This window comes from Mirounga angustirostris, unplaced genomic scaffold (genome assembly GCF_029215605.1).
Source record: "Mirounga angustirostris isolate CCGP_5_RB_7025 unplaced genomic scaffold, mMirAng1.0.hap1 SCAF_12, whole genome shotgun sequence".
In the NCBI taxonomy this organism is placed as follows: Eukaryota; Metazoa; Chordata; class Mammalia; order Carnivora; family Phocidae; genus Mirounga; species Mirounga angustirostris.
In genome coordinates this window covers 34,430,534-34,455,556 of record NW_026991720.1, presented here as the reverse complement: position 1 = coordinate 34,455,556, position 25,023 = coordinate 34,430,534, and the positions used below count along the sequence as shown (strand labels likewise).

The 25,023-nt window shown below is 38.5% G+C and overlaps 1 protein-coding gene across 1 annotated transcript in view; it reads left to right on the top strand.

Moving 5' to 3' along the window:
* MDFIC (MyoD family inhibitor domain containing) overlaps positions 1-23,496 on the top strand; it is an 89,641-nt gene extending 66,145 nt beyond the window's left edge. Inside the window, exon 5 of the mRNA XM_045864380.3 lies at positions 20,739-23,496. Within this exon, the coding sequence (XP_045720336.1) occupies positions 20,739-20,986 (248 nt within the window). The 3' untranslated portion in view covers positions 20,987-23,496. The remainder of the gene's footprint in view (positions 1-20,738) is intronic.
* Positions 23,497-25,023: the final 1,527 nt, after the last annotated feature.

Here is a 25,023-nt window from a genome sequence, read left to right as displayed (position 1 = left end):
CAAAATGTTAAGTTTAACTGGGTTATATTCATGTTCCTTTGACTTCAACTAAAACCGTTTTTGATGATACTCTACTGTGTGTTTTTTGTCTTGGTGCTTTCATAAATTTCCTGGGGTTTTTTTGCCCCATATTTCACTATGTTCTTTCAGTTCTTTCCTTTGTTTGCCCCTACCATCATCTCTTTATACTCAAAAGATCTATTGTTTCACTGGCTGAATACACACTAAAATGTTTCAGAATAGAGAACTGTAATTTTGGGGGGAAATTAATTTGGAACAGGAACAAAAGGGTGTCCTTCATCTCTAGGAATAGGTCTGTTTTGTCCCTAGGGAAGCTTCTATCTTTGCAGATCTGGCCTGCAAGCCAAGTTTTGGCTCATTTTGGTTGTTGCTCCAAAGTATACCTTCCACATCTCTGTCCATCTGCCTGTCTTTCTCATCCCCCCTACCCCAATCTGTCTCTCCCCTTATTTTTCTCTTTTTCTTACTTTCTCTCCCTCCTGACTCAGAAATTTTGCATGATTTCATTGAACAATTTATTGCAATTTAGAGGAACCCAAATGACAGTGATTCATGACATTTTCAATAGTGATGATTTAATGTTATTTTCCAATAAGTATTCTTAGCTTGTATGTTTGTGAGTATGGGTACATGGAGATTTTCAGGACTATTTCTTTTAAGCTAAGACCCAAGATTTTTTAAACAATGAATTAAACTCTCGTGATATTTGAGTTGATGTCGTTCAGAATACATAGTTGCTTCACTCTTGGAGTTAGGTAGGGTCATTTGAGAATGTAATTTTAAAAAATCAAGTGAAGTAACAGAAATGTATACAGTTTCTCTTGGAAATGTTTTCACTAATTTTAATACCAATATATAGTGTTAAATTAGTACAGTTTTTGAGGACCTTTTATAATTTGTATAACTCTCAGTATAGTATAAAAGGGATAGAGGGGGAGCTGATGGTATGAATTTGCCTTATTTCTGAAAAATTCTCGCAAAGTAAAATTTTTTCTTATATAGAAGGTTTAAGTTGAATACACTAGGAAGCTTTTTGAAAGATTCACTTAGGATCCTCCAGTTGAGGGGTTCTTAGCTTTGGGAATGGTCCGTAACTTTGAGAGAAAAAACAACAACTTCATTTCCTTACCTTCTATACGTGGTATCTATTATTTCCATTTATAATTGAAGGAAATGCTAAACTTCAGTAGCATGAGTAGTACCTCTGACTTTGTCACTGATATTTTCATGTCCTATTACCATTGTTGCAGAAATCCTGAAATGTTGTTTATGCTAATCACTACTGTAAAATTATGGTAGTTACCAGATCACCACAGAATCTTATTATTGATGTATGAGAAAAAGCACATACTTATAATATTTTTATTCTACCTCAACTTTTAATAACTTTTCAACATAATTGGTTTCCTTTGAAATCATTTTTACTTTACACATTCAAAAATATTTTGTCTGTGACGCAAAAAAAACAATACCTGCTCTACCCTGCTTTGCTACATCCTCAGCATTCTTTGTAGTGTAATTTCCTTTGTAACCTTACATTTCTGGGTGTAGTTTTCATAATGCAGAGAACAACTTTTTTTTAATAGCTTTTTTTTTTGCTCATATGAAATTGAAATAAGCTTTATAAAAGACATATCCAAATTTCCACCTTAAGAAACTGTTAGATAGTAAATTCCCAAGTAACCGTTCTCACGTTTACCTTTTCATGCATACTTTTGTAAAATTACTTCTTTTTTTTTTTTAAAGATTTTATTTATTTATTTGAGAGAGAGAATGAGAGACAGAGAGCACGAGAGGGAAGAGGGTCAGAGGGAGAAGCAGACCCCCTGCTGAGCAGGGAGCCCGATGCGGGACTCGATCCCAGGACTCCAGGATCATGACCTGAGCCAAAGGCAGTCGCTTAACCAACTGAGCCACCCAGGCGCCCCTAAAATTACTTCTTTTTAACCACAGTATAGTCAGCAGTATCAGGATACAGAAGCATGGAGAAAATTATTTCTGTGGTTTTGCGTGCCATAGTTTGGGTAATCTTCATTTAACTCTCCATAAAAATACAGGAGAAAACAGAAGAAATATATCAAAAGTCAACAACGTGGTGAAAATTTTGTTTCCGGGGTCTCAGGCAACTCTTCCTAAGGGATTAGTGTGGCTTCAGGCCCTCTTCCCAGCACCGGACCCTGGTAGTTTGTCTTGACTTCCCTACTTCTTGTACACTCAACCGAAGTGAAAATGGAAGGTGGTAGAAGTTGGCTCAGGTAGGTAGAGGAGGCAATTAGAAGAATAAAATGGAATAACTAGAAACAGTTTGCTCAGGGAAATTACTGATATTCCTTTCTCTGAAAGGGAAAATATTCATACAAATAAATAGTAGTTGTATCCTCGAAGATTGAGAAATCCAGGAATTGGGGGGAAATGTGAAGATAATTGAAAGAAAAGAGCACAATGGATTAATATACTAGTTTTCCAAAGACGTATTAAACCTGCCTAAATTTCTACTCTGAGTTCTCTTGGGAAATCAGATGGGAAGAACTGGACCTCTTGGGGAATAATATCCCCATAACATAATTTAAAGTTGACACTAGAAGCTGGAGTTTATTTTTTTCCCTAATAATTATGCTCAGTGAGGGATGCAGAAATTGCATTTTGGAATGACAGAAGAGTAGTTAATTTTAGAAAGAACTTTTCAACATCTGTGGGTAGATAGCTCCTGGAAAATGTGTTCTGTGGAGTGACAGGAGATGAAGTAAAACCCAAAGTAATGTCTGTCTCAGGCCATACAAATGAATTTCATGAAGTCAACAGGTATTTAAGGATCTGCCCTGTGCCCAGGCCTGTGTAAGAGAGTCTACAGAGCAGTCCTATTTTTTAATCTAGTGCTTTTGATAAATTGGTTACTTACTTCTGACTGAAAGTATAATTTTTTAAAAATATGCACATACTGGCTCTTGAACACCAGTTGACCCCATTATATATATCTGGCCTCCCAAATATTGTCTTCTTTATTGATACTTGGATCCCTTGCTGAACCTCTTAACTTGCTTGAGACCCTGTCCTCCCGGCATACCTGCCTTTCAGAACCAAAATCTAGACTGTGTTTTTCAACTTCTCTCCGTACCAGGGAGCTGAGCACTACTGAGGAAACCTGGCCCTCCATAAAAATCACCATCATGATCCATGTGTGGTCTTGGGTCTCAACTGGATTTTCAGAATCCCTCAGCAAACCTTTGGTGTGCCCCTCATTCATTCAGCAAATCATTAGCGAGCTTGCTCAGGGGCAGGCACCCTTTTGGGGACTGGGACATTGCAGTGAACTACACGGACCTGCTCTATTTTCCACAATGGCTGTTCTATTCGGTTGCCACTCTCCTTAAATGAAACTCTCGGAAGCTTTCCCTCACTCTCCAGGGGGAGAAGACGCTTTCTCTGCATAGATTTCTTAAAAGGATATCTGCAGTTGCCGTCTCTACTTCCTCATTTTTCAGTTACTCCTTCCCACTGCTATTCACTTTCATCCCTATCACATCACTGAAATTTCTCTGGCTAAGCACAGTCTTTGACACAATCTCCTTGAAATCTTTTTCTTTCTTGCTTCCATGTCACCTCCCTTTCCTAGAGTTTCTACGTCCTTGGTAAGTCCTCAGTTTTTCTCAGTCCTTTTCTCAAATGATGTCATTCTCCCTGGACAACTTAATAATTTTATTCACTGTAAGAATTTCAGCTACCTGTGACTTCCTACCCTGGATCTATCTGTCTCTTAAGCTCTAGGCCAGTGTCTCCAGCCACCTCTTTGACATTTCCATTCGAGTATCTTCAGACTTACCATGTCTTATTTTTTTTTAAGTGGGTTCCTTTGAGTACTTTCCATGTCCAGCATGGAGCTCAGTGTGGGGCTTGAACTCACAACCCTAAGATAAAGATCCGAGCTACCCAGGTGCCTCCCCAAAGTATTTTAAACCACACTATTTTTCTTCCCATGTTTCTTTCTTGGTAAACGGCTCCAGAAACTAGGGAGTCATACTTGACTATTCTCTTCCGATGATTGCCTCATCCGTTGTCTTACCAACTCCTGCTAATCCGAGGACCCCCATTATATTCCTTAAAGTCACCTTACCTGACCCTCCTGACACCATATAATTATCACTGATGCTGTTCCTGCCTCCTCCTTTCCAAAATGGAAAATTGAAGACTTTCTCCTTGGTTTTCCCTGCCCTAACAATGTTGAGCCACTTGGCATTTCTAAAACTATCTTGTTCTTGCCTGTGTGCCTTTGGATAACCTCCCCACTAGCTAGAGCCACCTTTACCTTCTCTTCACCTAACACATACCATGGGACCACCTGCTCCTGGGGCTTAGCCAACTTGGGGCCGACACATATTCAGCATTAATTAACTTTCCATTGTCCTTTGAATATCAATGAAGCCAAGTAATGGCTCTGTTCAAGGCCAAGAAAAGACCATGAGCTAGACTTTCATAGAAACTTAGTGCCTGGAAAGAATTTGGAGATCATTTTCTCCTTCATTATGTGCATATAGACAGTGAGTGAAATGATGTGTTCAAGGTCATCTAGCCAATTAGTGACAGAGTCAAGACTTAGAAAATATGTTTTTGTGCCCCCAAGAATGTCATTTCCTTGTTGCTAGAAGCCTCACCAAAACCAGACAGACAGACAACCACCACAGACACTTGTGGCATTTCTTCCAGTCGTTCTGGCATTTGCTGGCCTGAATGGCCACCCTCGGTAATGAGCTGTGACTCGGAAACTCAGCTGGGGGGGTGGGGGAAGCTGATGAAGTGCAGAGCAGAAAAAGGCAGCGCAGTAAGAGGGGTTTTATTTTTTATCTTCTTTTCTACCATTTATAATAACAAGGCTATAGAATTTTTATTGGATGAGAAAACCAGGTGTGTCAGTATTAGAGTACTTGCAAATAACATGTTCATGGATTTTCTTGGCTCCAAAATTGTTTGTACACTAAATTAAGGTGGAGGTATTTATACCTTATAATTTCAATGTCATGCTGTCCTGTTCATCTGAGGCTTAAAAAAAAAAAAAAAAAAAAAACCCAAATGGTATTAATAGATAACATGGGTGGAGAGGGAGGGATGTGGAAAGAGTAATAATGCCATCATTGAATCACAAATTAATTCCATAAATAACAGGATTTACCTCCTGTGCACTACTTTGAAATGTGCTTTGGTGTCTCATTTCACTTGGCTTGTGCCTCTTCATCTTGCCTGGAGTGTCTGTCAGACTGCTGTGCCTCTTTGGTTGGGGCCTGGCTCTTCTATCAGGACCAGGGAGCACGTCACTAGGCCTTCTCAAGGCAAGGCTATTCGTGCCTGTGGGAGGCCCGTCCCCCCTGCTGGAGTCGCAGTTCTGCCTCCATAGGAGCTTGCAGCAACAGGAACTGAGAGACCCTTGGGATCGCAGAGGTGCAAGTGCTTGGAGAATGAGGGTGCCTGATCCCAGCCCTGTGAACACTGTCAGCTTCTCTTTTTGTGTGTGTTTGCTCCCATAAGATCTTGTGTCACAAGTAACCTGGCCCATCCTGTGTGTTCAGTTACAGGCTAATAACCGGTGACTAAGCATCTGATAGAGGGAGGGCTTGTTCAAGATGGCGGTGTCAGATTCTGAACTCACCTCCTCCCATGGACACCCCAAATGTACAGCTACATATGGAACCATTTCTTCTGAAAAGAACCTGAAAACTAGCTGTGGGAACCCTTCACATAGGGCAAATAAAAAAACCCACATCCAAAGCAAGCAAGAGAGGCTGAGAAGCTGTCCTGCCATAAAGCTCACTATGGCGCAGTGATTTACAAGTAGGAGGGAACTCAAAATGTGGAACTTCTCCCTGAAGAGCAAAGGGTTTGAACCCCACATTCAGCACCCTAACCTTTAAGACTGCATCTGCTAGGGATGCAAGCCCCCTTGGTTTACAAAGCTAGAAGTTTGGGGGCTCATCTAAGACCCAAAAAAGACTACGTTGAACTGAGGAAAGGCTATTAATGGGCTTGTGCCCTTGGACCCCCATACCTCAGTATAGAGGCAGCTAATTGAGAGGTTAGACCTAAACCTTAAGATAAGCAAATACTTTTTAACATAAACATAAACAAGTGAGGGGCAGGCATCTAATTTAATACACATCTAGGGGTCGCCGAAGTACTCTGAGGACTGAAGCTGGCAGGTACCCCCTTAGAGAGGTTGCTTTCCCTCTGCATCCCTCCAACTAACCCACTCTAATCCTCTCCAGAAACCTCACAGTGGGGGCACTATCTTTGTCATCTAGAATGCCACTGTCTTTGGGAGAAGATGAGCTTATACCTGTGTCTGGTTGCCCAGGGACACCATTTGATTGTCTAGCTCTGGTGGACAGCAGGGCCTGTGTTCCTGGGTCCCACAGACTAACAGAGGAGAGACTGTTCATGGCCAGCTGACACTCCTAGGGCATTGGACAGATAGCAGACTGAAACATACCCCTAGTTTTCTGCAAGAGAAGCCTATTTGCTTAACATGAGCTTTGACTTTGGGCAGGCTTCAGGTGGGGCATATATCTAGGGACCTACTGATAGGCACTCCACGGGCCTATGGATGCTTTCTTTAAGCTCTCCTTCTGCCTTGTTCCAGATTACCAGTATCCTCCCAAAAGGAACCTGTATACCCATCTGCTGCCCTGATTTTTGTAACTGCCACCCAGTGAACACCTCTAGATTGTCTAGCCTTGGAAGGCAGTGGGCTGCATACTTTAAAAACTGCTATTGTTGGGGGGGAGGGGTCTGTCTTCTAAACAGTTTGAATCTAGGTGCTGACTGAGATCCTTCCTTTTGGAACATTGATAAGTTTTAGCACACTCTTCAACCACTGGGAGCCACTAAAAATAAAGTAGGCTGTTGGACAATCACAAAGGTTTGAGAGACAACCAAGAGCTAGGATAGGGTTGAACAATAAGATTTATCTACTACACAAAGCCACTCTACTCCTTCACACTGGACAAGGTGGCTGTTTTATTTAATGCATAAGAGGCAACATAGAGAGTCAAGAAAAATGAATAAAGAATATGTTTTAAAAGAAAGAACAAGACAAAACCCAAGAAAAAGTTTACCTGACAAAGAGTTCAAAATAATGGTTTTAAAGAAGTTCACCAAATTTGGGAGAAGAAAGAAATGTAAGAAATTACCAAATGGAAGTCACAGAGCTGAAGAATACAAAACCAAACTGAAAAATATGCTAGAAGGATTCAACAACAGACTATTTGAAGCAGAAGAAAGGATCAGTGAACTCAAAAACAGGGCAGTGGAACTCACCTCATCAGAGCAGCAGAAAGAAAAAAAATATGGATAAGATAGCTTTAAGGAAGTTATGTGACATCGAGTGGACCAACATTCACATTGAAGGGATCACAGAAGGAGAAAAGAGAGAAAGGGGCAAAAAAGTTATTTGAAGAAGTAATGGGTGAGAATTTTCCTAACCTGGTGAAGAAAACAGACATCCAGATACAGGAGGCTGAGAGATTTCCAAATATAATGAACCCAAAGAGACACACACCAAAACACATTATAATTAATATGTCAAAAGTTAAAGAGGAGAGAATCTTAAAAGCAGGAAGAGAAAAACAACATATGTACAGCAGGGAACCCCAATAGACTATCCTCAGATTTTTCAGCAGAACCTTTTTGGGACAGAAGGGAGTGGCACGATATATTTCAAGTGCTGAAAGAAAAAAACCTCACAACCAAGAACACTCTCCAGCATAGCTTTCATTCTGGATTTCGGGAGAGAGAAAGCATTTTCAGACAGACAAAAGCTAAGCCTGCCTTACAGTAAATGTTAAAGGGACTTCATTCAACTGAGGTTAAAGGGTACTAATTAGTAACAGAAACACATATGAAAGTATAAATCTCAATGGTAAAAGTAAATATATAGTGAAACTCAGAATAATGTTGTAAACATGGCAGATTAATCACTTATAGAGTGTAGGTTAGAAAAGTAGTAAAAATAACTAAAGCTACAATAAGTAGTTAAGATAAAAAGATGTAAATATGACATCAAAAAAGAGGGGGAAAGTAAACATATAGAGCTTTAGAATGCATGTACCTCTGAAACAAATAATACATTAGATGTTAAAAAAAAAATAGTAGGAAGGGAAAAATGAAGGGGGGGGGGAATCGGAGTGGGAGATGAACCATGAGAGACTATGGACTCTGAGAAACAGAGGGTTCTAGAGAGGAGGGGGGTAGTGGGATGGGTTAACCTGGTGATGGGTATTAAAGAGGGCACGTATTGAATGGAGTATTGTGTGTTATATGCAAACAATGAATCATGGAATACTACATCAAAAACTAATGATGTAATGTATGGTGATTAACATAACATAATAAAATAAAATTAAAAAAACAAGTTATAAACTTAAAATAGACTGTTAGAAATGTCATTATATGTAAGCCTCTTACTAACCACAAAGCAAAAACCTATAACAGATACACCCACAAAATATGAAAAAGATTAATCTTATCATACCACTACAGAAAATCTTAAGTTACAAAGGAAGAAACAGAAGAGCTACAAAACAGCCAAAAAAACAATTTACAAATGGCAGTAAGTACATGCCGATCAATAATTACTTTAAATGTAAATACACTAAATTCTTCTATTAAAAGGGTTAAATGAAAACACAAGATTCATCTGTGTGCTCCCTATAATAGACCCACTTCAGATGTAAAGTCACACAGACTGAATGTGAAGGGATGGTAAAAGATCTTCCATGCAAATTGGAAACCAAAAGAAAGCTGGAGTAGGTGTATTTAGATCAGGCAAAATAGACTTTAAAACAAGGACTATAAAAAGAAACAAGATAATCACATACTGATAAAGGGGGCAATCCAACAAAAGGATATAACATTTTAAATATTTACCCACATAGGAACACCTAAATATGTAAAGCAAATATTTACAGACCCAAAAGAAGAAATAGCAATACACTAACAATAGAGACCCAAAAGAAGAAATAGCAATATACTAACAGTACTAACAAGACTTTAATACCCCACTTTTGTCAATAGATAGGTCATCCAGACAGAAAAATCAATAAGGAAACATTGTCCTTAAGCAGCTCATTAGACCAGATGGACTTAATATACACAGAACATTACACCCAAAAGTAACAGAATACACATTCTTCACAAGTGTACATGGAATTTTCTCCAGGATAGAGCATGTTAGGCCACAAAATAAGACTAAATCAACTCAAGAAGGTTGAAATCATATTAAGCATTTCTTCCAACCACAGTTGTCTTTAATTAGAAATCAATTACAAGAAAAATGGAAAATTTACAAATATGTGGAAATTAAATAACAATCTATTGAACAACCAGTGGGTCAAAAGAGAAATCAAAAAATGCCCTGAGACAATGAAAGTACAAGTACAACATAAAAATAATGGATACAGCAAAAGCAGCTCTACCAGGGAAGTTCATAATGATAACTACCTACCTCAAGAAATAAGAAAAATCTAAAAACAACCTAACTTTATACCTCAAGGCGTTAGGAAAACAAATGAAGACCAAAGTTGGTAGAAGGAAGAAGCCGCAAAGATCAAGTGTAAGTAAATGAAATAGAGGCTTAAAAGACAATAGAAATGATCAATGAAACCAAGAGTTGTTTCTTTGAAAAGATAAGCAAAATTGGTGAACCTTTAAATTCACACACAAAAAAGCAGACTCAAAATCATAAATGAAAGAGGAGACATTACAACTGATATCCCAGAAATACAAAAGATTTTAAGACACTACTATGAACAATTATATTCCAACCAATTTGACAACCTAGAAGAAATAAATTCCCAGAAACATAAACCTACCAAGAGTGAATCATAATAAAATAGAAAATATGGACAGACTGATTACTAGTAAGGAGATTGAATCAGTAATCAAAAATCTCCCAACAAACCAGTCAGGACCAGATGACTTCATTGGTGAATTTTACCAAACATTTATAGTAATATCCATCCTTCTCAAACTCTTCCAAAAACATAGAAGAGGAGGAAACACTTCCAAACTCATTTTATAAGACCAACATTACCCTGATACAAAAACAACACAAGGATGCTACAAGAAAGAAAATTAGAAGCCAGTTTCCCTGATGAACATACATGCAAATATCCTCAACAAAATATTAGCAAACAAAATTCAGCAGTTCATTTAAAAGACATACATTATGATCAAATAGGATTTATTCCAGGGATGCAAGGATGGTTCAATATCTGCAAATTAATGTATACACCATGTTAATAAAACGAAAGATAAAAATTATATGATCATCAATAGATGCAGAAAAACTATGATAAAATTCAACATAAATTTATGATTAAAAATCTCAACAATTGTGTATGGAGGGAATATATCTTAATATAACAAAAGCCATATTAGACCAGCCCACGGCTAACATCATACTCAAAGGTAAAAAGCTTGAAAGCTTTTCCTCTAAGATCAGGAGTAAGACAAGGATGCCCACTCTTAACCATTGTTATTCAACATAGTATTAGACATTCTGACCCAAGCAATTAGGCAGGAAAAATAAATAGAAGACATACAAATTGGAAAGGAAGAAGTAAAACTATCACTATTTGCAGATGACATAATATGTATAGAAAACCCTATACACTCCTACAAAAAAACTGTTTAGACCTAATCAACCAATTCAGTGAAGTTGCAGGATCCAAAATCAGTAAGAAAAATCTGTGGCATTTCTATATACTAATAGAATATCAGAAAGAGAAATTAAGAAAACAATCCCATTTACATTTGCTTCAAAGAATAAAATACCCAGGAATAAATTTAACCCAGGAGGTAAAATACTTGTACCCTGAAAACTACCAGACATTCGTGCAAGAAACTGAAGACAAGACAAACATGTATGAAAATATTCTGTGCTCATACACTGGAAGAATATTGTTAAAATGTCCATACCTAAAACAATCGACAGGTTCAATGAAATTCCTATCAAAATGGCAAGGGCATTAATAGAAATAGAACAATCCTAAAGTTTATTTGGAATTACAAAAGATTCTGAATAGCCAAAGCAATCTTGAGAAACAACAACAAAGCTAGAGGCATCACACTGTTTGATTTTTATCTATATTACGAAGTTGTAGTAATCATAGCATGATGGTATTCACATAAAAACAAACACATGGATCAATGGAACAGAATAGAGAGCCCAGAAGTAAACCCATGCATATATGGTCAATTAATTTTTGACAGCCAAGAAATATGCAATGAGTAAAAGTCTCTTCAGTAAATGATACTGGGAAAACTAGACAACCAAGTGCAAAAGAATGAAACTGAACCACTATTGTATACCATACACAGAAGTTAACTCAAAATAGATTAAAGACTATAAGACCTGAAACCATAAAACTCAGAAGAAAATATAGGCAGTAAGCTACTCCTTGATTTCTACTCTGCTGGCAATTTTTTAGACTTGGTACCAAAAGCAAACCTAGAATAAACAAGTATGACTACGTCAAACTAAAAGGCTTCTGCACAGCAAAGGAATCCATCAACAAAACAAAATCACAAGCTATCGAATGGGAGAGAATATTTGTAAAACATATCAAATGAGGGGTTAATATCCAAAATATAGAAAGAATTCATACAACTCAACAGCAAAAAAAACCAATCTGATTTAAAATGGGCAGAAGATTTCAATAGATATTTTTCCAAAGATGATATGCAGATGGTCAGCATGTCCCATGAAAAGGTGCTTAACACCACTAATCAACAGGGAAATGCAAATCAACATCACAATGAAATACCACCTCACCCTTGTCAGATTGGCTAGTATCAACAAGACACGAAATAACAAGTGTTGAGGTTGTGGAGAAAAGAGACCCCTTGTGCACTGTTGGTTAGGAATGTAAATTGGTATAGCTACTATTAAAAACAGTATGGAAGTTGTTCAGAAATTAAAAATGGAACTATCAGGGTGCCTGGGTGGCTCAGTCAGTTAAGTGTCTGCCTTCAGCTCAGGTCATGATCCTGGCATCCTGAGATCAAGCCCTGCATCAGGCTCCCTGCTCAGTGGGGAGTCTGCTTCTCCCTCTCCCTCTCTTTCTCTCTCATAAATAAATCTAAAAAATATTAAAAAAAAAAATAAGGAACTCTATATGACTCTGTAATTCTAGTGCTGAAAAGACTAGTTCTAAAAGGCATATCCACCCCCATATTCACTGGAGCATTACTTATAATAGCCAAGATATGGAAATAATGTTTCTTAATGGATGATTGGATAAAGATGTGATCAATACATATATTTAAAATATATAATTTTTTATACTATATATATAGTGTGTGTGTGTGTTCATTATCTGGCCATAAAAAAGAAGAGGGAAATCTTGCCTTTGCAACAACATGGATAGACCTTAAGGGCATTATGCTAAGTGTGTAAGTTAGAGAAAGACAAATACCCTAGGATCACACTTACATGTGGCATCCAAAAACAGAGTTTGTAGGTAAAAGAACAGATTAGATTTATGGTGGCCTGAGGCAGTGGGTGGAGGTGGGTAAAATGGATGAAGGAGTCCAAAAGCAACAAACTTCCACTTATAAAATAAATAAGTCATAGGGATGTAATGTATAGCATGGTGACTATAGTTAACATACTGACTATTTGAAAGTTGCCAAGAGAGTAGATCTTAGAAGTTCTCCTGAGAAAACTATGGTGACAGATAGTAACTAGACATATTGTGGTGATCATTTCACAGTGCAAACACATTGAATCATGTACACCTGCAACTAATGTTACATGTTAATTATACCTCTATAAATATCAATACATAACAAGCATCTGATAAGACAAGGGTCTTGTTATTTCACTGTCATCATCACCACCACCACCTTCTGCAGGGTCACCCCCACTGGGCACTATTTGGCTTAAAAAAAAAGAAAAAGCTGATTTCTGAATGTACCCTGCACAGTATTTAGACAAGCACAAATAAGAAGAGGAGAAACTGAAATGTGAATTGTGAAAGAGACACAGTTGTGAAAAATGGGAAAAACGTTAAGGTTTGGGGAGAGATTTCTTAGATCATTTTTGTACAGTTTTAAGAATGTAAATCCTAGTTTTAATGAAAAAATATATTTTTTCCTAGCCATACATGGCACTGTGACCAACTAAGAAGACCGTTAAACATATTCTTTCTAGGAAAGTGCTTCTAAGACCTAAAGTGGATTTTGTTATCCAAAAGTTACATTCAACTTTATTAATTAAACCTTTCGGATTAGAGCTTTTCCAACTGGCCAATTGAATAAAGTCAACATTGACTAAGTTCAGGTAAATTATAGCATTTCTCTGTTTATGCCTTCCAGCTTCCGGAGAAAAATAAATGAACGTAATTTAAATGTGGAAAAAGATGATTATTTTAAGTCTTCTGCTGCAGCCAAGCATAAGATTTCCTAATTTTTCCTAGGCCGATTTCTGCGTGCTTCATTCTTCTGCAGATTCTGTCTCTTGCAGTTGCCTTTTTGGGTCTCCCTTTTCAAGTGTTTCAACTATGACCCGAGCCTTTTTAAACCTCCTTCGGTTAAAATGGAATGGCCCGATTTTGGTGGGGTGATCAGAGTGAATGAAATATTGCTAGGTAAAGCGGTGTGGCCTCCCTAGAATAAATCTTCCATTATCTTTGTTGCTATGACAGTAACCAGTACTTAGTAAGTACTTCCATGATAAGTCCCTTCTTGAGTACTTGTAGGCATTGCCCCTTTTAATCCTCATTGCAACCCTCTGAGGACAGTACTGTTATTACTAGCTATCCAATTTGGCATCTAGCTAAAGTAATGTAAATGTTAGTTGCGCCTTTTTTTTTTTTTTAAGCTTTTCTTTACCCTCTTCTCTGCTCACTAACTGTACATGTGAAATATTTTAAATAAATACCTCTACTAACTGAGTGTTTATGCCTCTTCGGATTTCTTTGTACAGCTCCTGGGGTTGAGGGAGCGGTGGGGAAAGGGGGTTCTGGTATATAAGCTCTGTTCCTAGACTTAGTAAGATGTGGCTCTTTAGAAAGGATTCCTTGACTCAGTGCTACAGTTAAGTCATGACTAACAATTACTGGATCAAATCTCTCAGAGTTTGGAATATTTAATGAATCAACCATGGAGCAGGCAGCAGGATAAACGAGTAAGAAAAGCAAAAAAAAAAAAAAAAAAATCTGCTATTCACTTAACTGTAATTTAAAATGCAAATGCACTTCTCATAAGTGCAGGATAGAATCCAAGATTTGGACAGGTGGGAGGAAAATCAAGGAGTCCCTTTGTGGGATGTGGGAGAACAATTTTTTTTCCCAAGGTTCTTTTGAATTTGCTGAGAGGAAAGATAATAGTAAATATAATTGCTCAGTTTTCCTAAGTGTGGTCTTCTTTGTAGTGCAGTGGAAAATATAGCTCTTCTCTCCTTTTACCTCCTGACCTAACTCACTTTCTTCCCCACTAGGAAAATGTTGACTGTGTTCTGGCTGAGATGCATGGCCTCACGGGGCCAGCAGTGTGCCAGAGAGTTCTGTGTAGGAGGGACACTTTGGGCCAATTTATGCAGGCAGCAGGTCATTCTAGGGCTGTAGGCCAGAATGCTGTGTGTCCTCTGGCTTGGAGACACAGGGCTACTTGGAGCTGAGCTACCGTGCTCTACTAGTAAATATTTCCTGCCCCTGCAAACACTTGAGGAGAATTCCCTGGAGATGTCTGTGTCTCATCCCTCACAGCTGGCTTTTCACGGAGGCCAGATACTTAGCTATCCTGGCTGTGATTCAGGATTACTAAAACCCACTTCTAGCCTGCTTTTTTATTTTGCATTGAGAAACAACGGTCGCAGTGAAGCGGCGTCTGGGAAGAAGAATGCCTCCACCCAATTAGGCATCCTCTGTACAATGAGCCCCTTTGTACCCCCACCGGGCAAATGTGAGCCTTAGCAGCCAAAGACATGGGAACACCTGTGGGTTCTCTGTAGCTTTGGTCGTAAAGTCAGGTTTGATCTCCATGCAATTTCCTAAATTACTAATTAAGCATAGTTGACTGCTCATATTTTTATCTACAATTGCTTTTTGGCATACTGTTGGTCTGTTAAAAATGGTTACAAATCTCTTTTTCTCTGTATATAGTTTACTTGTTGGGGACCTGATTAAGAAAGTAGTTTCAAGCATATAAGTCATAGGAAACATTATTAGAGATTAGTCGAGATAAAACACATACAAATCTGCATGCACTCAGAAATGGTTTGTGGGTTATTCTCAGAATTTGTTGCTCTGCGCTTCCCAGTACTCTGCTGTTTGGGGTCTTTGTTCCAAGAAATTCAGAGCATCTGTCATACCACATCTTAAAAAAAAGAAAACTAAAGAAATGTAAGAGACTCCTTTAGAAGAGAGCTGAGTTTACTGTGCAGATAGATTTCTGATGGGTCTTAGTCAGGGGTCCATTCACTGTAACTGCTTCCCTCGTATTTTCTTAGCATTTTGGGTCACATATGATTGGGCTAATCAATTTGGGATCATTTCGTTATTAAACTAATGTGTTCTTTTTTTTTTAAATATTTTATTTATTTATTTGAGAGAGAGAGTGAGAGCATGAGAGGGGAGAGGGTCAGAGGGAGAAGCAGGCTCCCCACTGAGCGGGGAGCCGGATGTGGGGCTCCATCCTGGGACCCCGGGATCATGACCTGAGCAGAAGGCAGACGCCTAACCCCTGAGCCACCCAGGTGCCCCCTAAACTAATGTGTTTTTATAAAAATGAGTCTCCAGTCTCATTTTAAACAGAACCAAGCCCCTTGGACTGGTCACAGATGTTTCCACCAGTCATCTAAGATGCTGGTTATGTAGGCTTCAGGTGTTACCTTCATGGCATGGGACAGCTAGACGCTTTCCAGATAGACCAGCTGCATGGGCTTAACACCGATGACCTTTCATAGGACTCAAAAGATTTTGTTTGGGTTTGTTGTCTGCAGTCATTCATAACAGTTTTGGTTTCTTTTAATCAAACGTTGTGCTAAAGCTTTCTTTTTATGGCTTCTTGCAAGGTACTTGACTGCTGGTGTGTTCCTTTGTTTTCCTAAACTTACAGTAGCTGTCAGTCTTGTGCTGAGCTCCCCTCTCAATAGTACGCTGAATTGTGCAATTCTTGCTTGGCCCAGTCTGAGACAGGCATCCTTCCCAGAACCTAGTTGGCTTCTCAGAGGTTAAATACTTTTGGCAAAAACAGCAAATATGACTGAATAAAACCATAAAAATGAAAAACCTCCAGAACAGGGGGGGAAAGAATTATTTCTGACTGTGAACTACATCGATGCAGAGGACTCCTCTCTTCTTTAGTCTTCTTAGTTTGCTAATACTTCTAATCCTCTCTCTGCTTCACATAAAACCAACATCGTAATGCTGTTTAGGATTGTTGATCCCCCTGCAGGGGGTGGGGTGCCAGTGGTAGAAACTGTCAGCTCTTTGGTCTTACTTTAACCTTTTCATTACCTCAGGTCACAATTTGATCCAACTGCTCTTTCTAGAGCACAACTAAAAAGAAAAATAAGTTGATTTGAGAGAATTTAGGGATCTTCTTGTTGTTGTCATACCTAGGTAGTTCTTTACTTATAAAGGACAGAGAATGACTGTATCTGCGGTCCATGTCTCTGTAGATGCACCTTGTTTATTATCACTGTAATCTCTAAACTGCATTTTGGTTTGTGGCTTTTTTTAGGTGTCCTTGAATAGACTGGTTTTTCAGAGTAGCCCAAAGTGGTTTTCTAGTCAATTAGCTAGTAAAGAGGATGTCCTTTTTGTGTATGTTTAAGTTTTAGTATTTACATAAAGAACTTACTCTTTTGAGATGTGCGTCATTACCATGTTTGACTAGAATTCCTATGTCATCTGCTCAGTGCTTTTGTTCATGTATGTATGGACCTTAACTTTTATGCTTTAAATTGACAGATTTGTTTCTTTTGAGACATCTCTCTTGGCTGCCTACTGTCTTCTATTTCCACAGTGTGACCGGCTGCTTATCAGTTCTCCAACTCATAAACTTTGCTCTTGTTGAGGGTTAACCTTTACTATCAACTCTTCATTAAAAGTGAAATTCAGAATCATCTTTAGAAAGGAAAGGAACATGAATCAAGGCTAAAAACAGATCAAGACAAATCAGAAAGTTTTGGATTTATAACTGATCTTCCCCCAAGGAAGATGAACCAAGTGCTCTGCCCCCGCGGTCAGCACAGCATGCTGGATTAGAGCCTGGCCCATCCCGGCGAAGTGCATGGCTTCTCACTCTGACTCTGCTGCTGGCCTCTAGGACTTGGGGCGAATTTTCAAAAATTTCTCTAAGTCTATATTGGTAAAACAGGGATCATACCAGTACTGCTTCTTGAAAATATTATTAGAATTAAGGGAATTCATATTTGAAAAGAGCCTTAAACAGAGTTTAGTACAAAGTAAGTATCGAAAATAGTTTTTAAAAAGTGGAATAGTGTGGGCGCCTGGCTGGCTCAGATGGTTAAGCATCTGCCTTTGGCTCAGGTCATGGTCCTGGGATCGAGTCCCACATCAGGCTCCCTGCTCAGTGGGGAGTCTGCTTCTCCTTCTACCCCTACCCACCCTGCTTGTGCACGTGCGCACTCTCTCTCTCTGTCTTTCAAAAATAAAATATTTAAAAAAAAATAGTGATGAAAACATCTTCTCTTCTAAGGTAACATATTCCTTAATTCTGAAAACAGCCAATAAATAATTTTCCTTCATTAACACTAGGCTTCCCATTCTATGAAAAACAACCACTCATACCTATTATAGAAATCACATTTTGGGAAAAAAAAATCACATTGTGTTATAGATAGGCTAGAAAGGAGTGTTCGATCTATTGACAGCTAAGAACTTGTCTTTTTCATTTTGTTTACTAAAAATAGTTTAATGGACTTAAATTAATCTGTGAATCTTGTTGGCTAAAAGTAGGAGTTTGGACAGATCCTGCTCTGGATTTAGGGCTCCTCCTTTCTGTACGACAACTGTCGCTATCTAAAATCTGGAAGAGCTTTTTTTTTTTTTTTTTTTTTTTAAGATTTTATTTATTTATTTGACAGAGACACAGCGAGAGAGGGAACACAAGCAGGGGGAGTGGGAGAGGGAGAAGCAGGCTTCCCGCGGAGCCTGGAGCCCGATGTGGGGCTCGATCCCAGGACCCTGGGATGGAGCCCAATGCAGGGCTCGATCCCAGGACCCTGGGATGGAGCCCAATGCAGGGCTCGATCCCAGGACCCTGGGATGGAGCCCAATGCAGGGCTCGATCCCAGGACCCTGGGATGGAGCCCAATGCAGGGCTCGATCCCAGGACCCTGGTATCATGACCTGAGTAGAAGGCAGACGCTTAACGACTGAGCCATCAGGCGCCCCTGGAAGAGCTTTTAATTTCCAATGAATAACTAGGTCCTCTGAGTGGGGATGAGCTGTTTAGTTTGGAGGGTCACTCCTGTCCCTTTTTATCTTGAGGGCTGTTGATGTCTTAACAATCACATTCAGTCTCTCCCCTCCTGATTATTGGTTTCTTCTCCTTTCTGTGTATAGGCATGGCTGGGCTCCCTTCTTCTGAATCAGACATTAAAACTTTGTATTTCATTCTGCTACCAAATCCTGTTAATGCCTCCTCAGCCATGTAGTCAATCACGGGCCTCTAGCTAACTGCAAGATTTGATTTAGATTTCTTTTTATTACTTTAAACTCTCAAGGTCTAAAAATTAACTCATCTGTCTCGTTATTTTAACCTAAGAAAAGCCACATATTGAGAGCAAACAGTCATTTTTGAGAAAGGACTGGTATCTTGAATATATGAAGAACTTCTACAAATCAGTAAGAAAACAAAACATAACTAGAAAAATGAGGGGGGAACATGAATGGCCTAAACACCTGTTTCAAAGAAGAAGAAACCCGAAAAGATGTCTAGACTTACTAGTGAAGACATAAATGCAAAGTAAAACCACCATGAGATGCCCTTTCACACTCAACTAACTGGCATTTATGGAAGTAGGACAGTCTCCAAGATTGGTGAGGTTGTGGGTATTGAGCATTCTCAAACTTGGTTGGGGGCTGAGGGGAGTAAAATTTGGAGCAATGGCTTTGGAAACAAGTTTGCATATCCTGTTAGCCAACAGTTCTGCTAGTGACCTAGCACGTGAGCTCTAGGATACTTGCACAAAACTGTTCAAACACTACTATTTGGAATGGCAAAAATACTGGAAATGACAAATATATTCATAAATAGTATGGATTAATTATGGTATATTTAATCAACTGGGATACTCTACACCTGGAAAATAAGTGAACTTAGCAACACGAATCATTGAGGGTAAATTAACAGCGTTGAGCAAAAAAATGCTACTCACAGGAATTCCTCAGGTACCCTTTTCCTTTCTGTTAGGTTACTGAGGGATGTTTCCACATTCACTGTTGTGAAAAGTAAGGGAAAGATTCAGTCAAAATTCAAGACATTGATTATATTCTGGGAGAGGAAGCTTTGCTTAGGAAGGGACCAAAGGAGCCTCCAAAGATGTAAGCTTCTCCTTCTAAGGCTGGGTGGGATGGCCATTCTTTCCCCCCTTGAAACTGACAGATCCAATACAGATAGTTCTGAGTATGATGTGTTCTATGATTAATATATAAAGAATCTTATGTTCAAGAAGATTCTTAGGGCTTTAAGAGTACTCCGTTAAATGTTCTTCAACGTCAAGTGAGTTTTTCTAGATTCCCCTTTCAGCCTTGAAATAGAAGCGTTCCCTAGTGAAGTAGAAAGTTAAGGTCACACGTGTCAGAACTAGTTAATACTCGTCTCTCTCTGAAGGCATATTGAACAGAACTGCCTATCTGGCAGGTAACTCTATTTTCTTCATATGATAATAAATCTAGCTCTTTGTAAGAGTATCTTTATAAAATTACCTTACAAACCATGATGACAGTATAACCCTGAAGAAGTTCGGTAATATACTGAATGTATCATACTGAATATTTTTTCCTTCCAGTTTTGGAGCAGGTGGGTGGAGCCGTCAGGTGTCTATTTCTAAAGAACTTGAGTGTCACAGAAGTGTTGAGCCTGTGCGATGGAGAGCAGTAGGATATAGGGAAGATAGGTAAGAGGCACAGAGAAGTAGAACCTAGGACGAAGACCGCTGCACAGCGTGTGCGAATAACCTAAAATCTCAGCCACGTGCACATACTTGTACACACACAACCACCACCTATTCGGTCGGTTGGTTGGCTGGTTGTTTCCTGAATGCAATACCCGCTTCTAAAGATTGCGCATCTAAAATGTAAGTTTCTTTGTGAGCTCTCAGCCCACAGGAAGACTTCTTTTTTTTTTTTTTTTTTTAATATTTTATATATTTATTTGTCAGAGAGAGCGAGCATGGGCACAAGCACAAGCAGGGGGAGTGGCAGACAGAGGGAGAAGTTGGCTCCCTGCTGAGCAAGGAGCCCGATGTGGGACTCGATCCCAGGACTCTGGGATCCTGACCGGAGCCAAAGGCAGACGCTTAACCAACTGAGCCAGCCAGGTGTCCCCCACAGGAAGACTTCTAAGACCGCATGGCATGGGGTTCTGGATTAGTTTGATCAATTCTTATCATTCAGTCCACTGAGGATTTCTCTATTTGTGTTCTTTTTTTTTTTTTCCCCCCTCACTACGGGGTCTCTTCCCAACTGAAAATGCAGATTGCTGTGTCCACTGTATCCTGGCCTGCTTGTTCTGTGAATTCCTCACCCTCTGCAATATCGTGCTGGGCCAGGCCCCCTGTGGCAGCTGCACCTCCGAAGCCTGCTGCTGCTGCTGTGGAGACGAAATGGGGGAGGACTGTAACTGCCCCTGTGACACGGATTGTGGCATCGTGGATGCCTGTTGTGAATCATCGGACTGTTTGGAAATCTGTATGGAGTGCTGTGGAATTTGTTTTCCTTCGTAGGTATTTATCTTCTGTTTGTGTTAAAACTGGAGTGTTTTAAAATTTTTCTTTGGGGGGGCGCAGAAAAGCACATGGTAAGATTCTCATGAAGCAACCCAGTGTTTGCACTGTTAACTCATTATTTCAAGAAATCTCCGGAAGCCTGTTTCTCTCTAACCGAATCTACGTGGTTTAATATGTGAAATTTTAACTACTTTTAAACTTAATAAGTTACAATGACTGAGGGACATTTTGAACCCTCCCCCCCCAAAAAAAAAGAAAAAAAAAAACCTAAATGTCTCCTCCTTTTTATGCATGTTTCTGTTTCTTTTAACCATTCTTAGGAGCCTCTTGCTCCAAATGTATTATTTCTCTGTGGGTATTTAAAACAGACAATTTAGTTTTGATGTCTATCTCTTCATGGTTCAAAGTAAGCATCCCTTCTTTTAAAGTGAACTTTGGGAAACAAACCCACACCGTAGCTGGGGACCCAGGGTTCAGTTCCGTACTGGATTCTCCCTTTCTCCCCTTGTTCATCAGACATTGAGCGCCTACTGTGTGTAATGGCCTGCTCAGATGCAGAGGCGAATGCCACTGAACTCCCATCCAGAGGAGTATACAGTTTAGCAGAGGAAAGAGACCTGTCAAGTACAAACCCCATTCCTCAAGGCATACTGAAGTGAGGATTATGACGGGGACAGAGGGAGAGGGAGAGAGAGAGACTAAAAAGGCTCTAGGAATACACAGAACAGAATAGCTCTTGCCTACTGGAATATGCACAAAGCTTCAAGGAGAAGGTAGCATTTCAGGAGGCTTTTAGGATGAGTGATCCATCTATGGCTTAGATGGATTAGATTTAGTGAGACCAAGCTTTAGGTGGGGAGCCTGAACTGTGTGTGCCCTTTAGCCATTAAAAGAAAAATGCCTTAAGTATGTATTTTCTTTAGTTGCAGGAATACAGTTTTTTTTTTTTTGGTTGAAGACTATAAAATTTAACTAAAAATATGCAGTTTTTTACACATCATTTCAATGTTATGATAAAATTTTTGATAAGAATATAATGCTTTATTAAAATAGCTCTATTTTATAAAGAATGTGGAATACTTTTGACAAAATGCATTTAAATTAAGTGATTTTTTAACTATTAAAATCTCAGTATTCTGATTTTGATTTATTCAAAAATGTTTTGTTTTGGGGGGTTTTTTGGAGAGCTTTCAGGCTTTTGTAGGAGGCGGAGGCTGTTTGTTTTGCTTCGTAACTGATGTTTTATAAACATGGCTCATCTTAAATGTAAATAAACCCTTTCTTCCAGTGCAGTGGGACATCCACTACTGTGACCAGATTTCAGTATTGCAATTTTATGTTAAATTAAACCAACACTGCAGGTTATCAAGATGCTGCAAGTGTAAAGAAATAGTCTCATAATCGACTTAAGCATATAGTTAGTAAGACATAGACACTTTGTGTAGCCCAGATGAAAGTGGGAGTAAATTTCCCTACTGTGTGCTCTCCTACTAAGTCTGCTCTTCCCAGAATTGTAGTTTGGTTTGATTTAATGTAATTCCTTGTAGAAATTCTGGAAGGATACTTTTGGATTAATAGTTATTTTTAGTTCTTCCAGATGAAATTCAAATTGATAGTGAAAACAAATTCATATTTGTAGGAAGCCTTTGGCAAACCTAAGCCTTTTAAGAAAGGTTTTAAACCTAAAGCATAGGAATGTCACCTCTGGTTTTTCCTTTGAGATAAAACCTAGCTTCTACTTCCATCATTACTTTTAAAGGACCTAAAGGAAAAAAAAAAAGCAAGCTCCTGACTCCCCTTTTCAGTGCTTTGTGCATGTACACACACACACCCTTTAAATTGTTGGGTTTAAATAGAATTATAGGAAACTGCTGTCTTTCTCTTGTCTAAAGAGTGTCTTTGTTACATTAAATATAAGAACATCTTTGTACTATTTCATAGTAACCAGAATCTGAATATTTACCTATACCCAAAGTTAACTTATGCGTATCTATTAGGATAGAGGAATATCATCTGTGTATTGACATATAAAGCCTTTTAATGACCTGGAATTGTTAAAATGTGTCACTTTTTATCTTGCAAGATTTTTCAACCAAGTGGTTTGTCTAATATTTAAATATATTCTGCCACTATTTGCAATGAAAATATTAGCACTTTTAAAGTAATGTTTCTCCATAACAGAGAACATTAATTGATAGAATTTTTTCATATTTATATTCACAGTACTTTTCCTCTGTTGTCTACTCTAGTCATTCCATAAAGTATCTTGTATAATTTTAAAAAATGGAAAAAACCAAAGTAGGAAAATGTGAAAATAGTTTCAGTATATATTAGAATTTCTGTATGTAAAATGTTTTGTTGAATTACGTGGCCATGATGACTAAGTGCCTCAGTTTACAGTTATAGATTTGGTCTCTTTTTAAATGTGGAAACTTTACCTTTAATATTTTTAAACTGGACCTGTGTTATCCTGAATACATTATTTTGAAATAAAAAAATGCTCTCTATTGTGCTTTAGCTTATTTTCTACCTAACTGATACATTGATATTTGAATGAATTTGACTGTCATTTAAAACTTGAGGCTTTTTTGTCTTGTTACTTCCCTCTCTAAAGATTTCCTAATTTCCTTATGTAAATCACATGACTCATGCCCCTAAATGAACTAGGAAAGATTCAGATCCATTTATACTGCAAATCATAGTTAGTATAGGAGTTTAAAACATAGTCTTAACTAAAGGGTTTTTAGAAGTTGGGAGATGATAATTCCAAAGGAAGTAAATGGAAACAAAGGTAATTCTATTTTTAATACATATACTGAGATTAAACAGAAAAAAAATCCAAGAACTCGGGTATTAGATTTAATGAATTTCATCCAAAAGTTCAATCATCAGAAGTATTTTCATCTCGGGTTTTTAGTGGTGCAATTTTTACACCAACAAACAATAACTTGACATAGTTCGTAGCCTTTTGCAAAGGAATAAAAGCGTGTTGAGCAGGGAACCAAAAGATCTCATTATAGGATGAAGCCAAGCCATATTAAAGCTTGTGCACTAGTAATGTTTTATAGTTAGTCTTTAACCCCTCCAAAATCACTTTAGTTAGAAGGCTTTTTATTTAGGAATATAATTTTATTTTTATATTCTTATAGTCTATCAACTATATCCTTTGTCCTCACCTAAAGTGGTCAGGATTTCTCTGAACAGTTCAAGGAGTAACCAAGGCAACCTTATGTAATAATTTTCCATTCTTTACCCATACAACCTCTATCAGTGCCCTAGATTCTAATGTTATAAATGTCAAAGTCACTGCCTAACATAAATAAGACTGGAGTCCTGAGTCTGTGGCTTGCCTTCTGGAATTCCAGTTTAAATGCTTAGATTTACCCAACCACCTAATGAATAAGTTTATTTATTAATGAGATTATTTTTCAAATTATTCAAGACCTTTATGCCCTTTCCAATTACTTGTGATTTGTAGGCCTGCAGGTTTATTACATCTAATCTGACAGGCAAGATAAAATTTCATCAAATACTACACTATCCATTTTTCTTTTCCTTTTACACTAATGTAGTAAAGCATACCTTTTTTTTTTTTTTTATAGATTTTACTTATTTGACAGAGAGTGCGCACACCAGCAGGAGGGAGGGGCAGAGGGAGAGGGAAAAGCAGATACCCCACTGAGCAGGGAGCCCGATGTGGGGCTCGATCCCAGAACCCCAGGATCATGACCTGAGCCAAAGGCAGACGCTTAACAACTGAGCCACCCAGGTACCCCTAAATCATACCATTTTTGTTTTAAATAGTGGTTAAGATATTGATAGGGCTTACTCCACACTTACTGTTTACATTTTTTGATCAAGCGTTTTTACAAGGGAGTCAGTCCCTTTAACCTTTCCTCTCCATGCCCCACTATTACCAATAAATTTCCAGTGTGCCCATTTTCTCAAGGTACCTCAATGGAGTCGGGACCCTCTTGCAGTTTCAACCTAGGTAAGAAGTTTGGCACCTCTCATGAGAAACTGTTAGTGTTTAC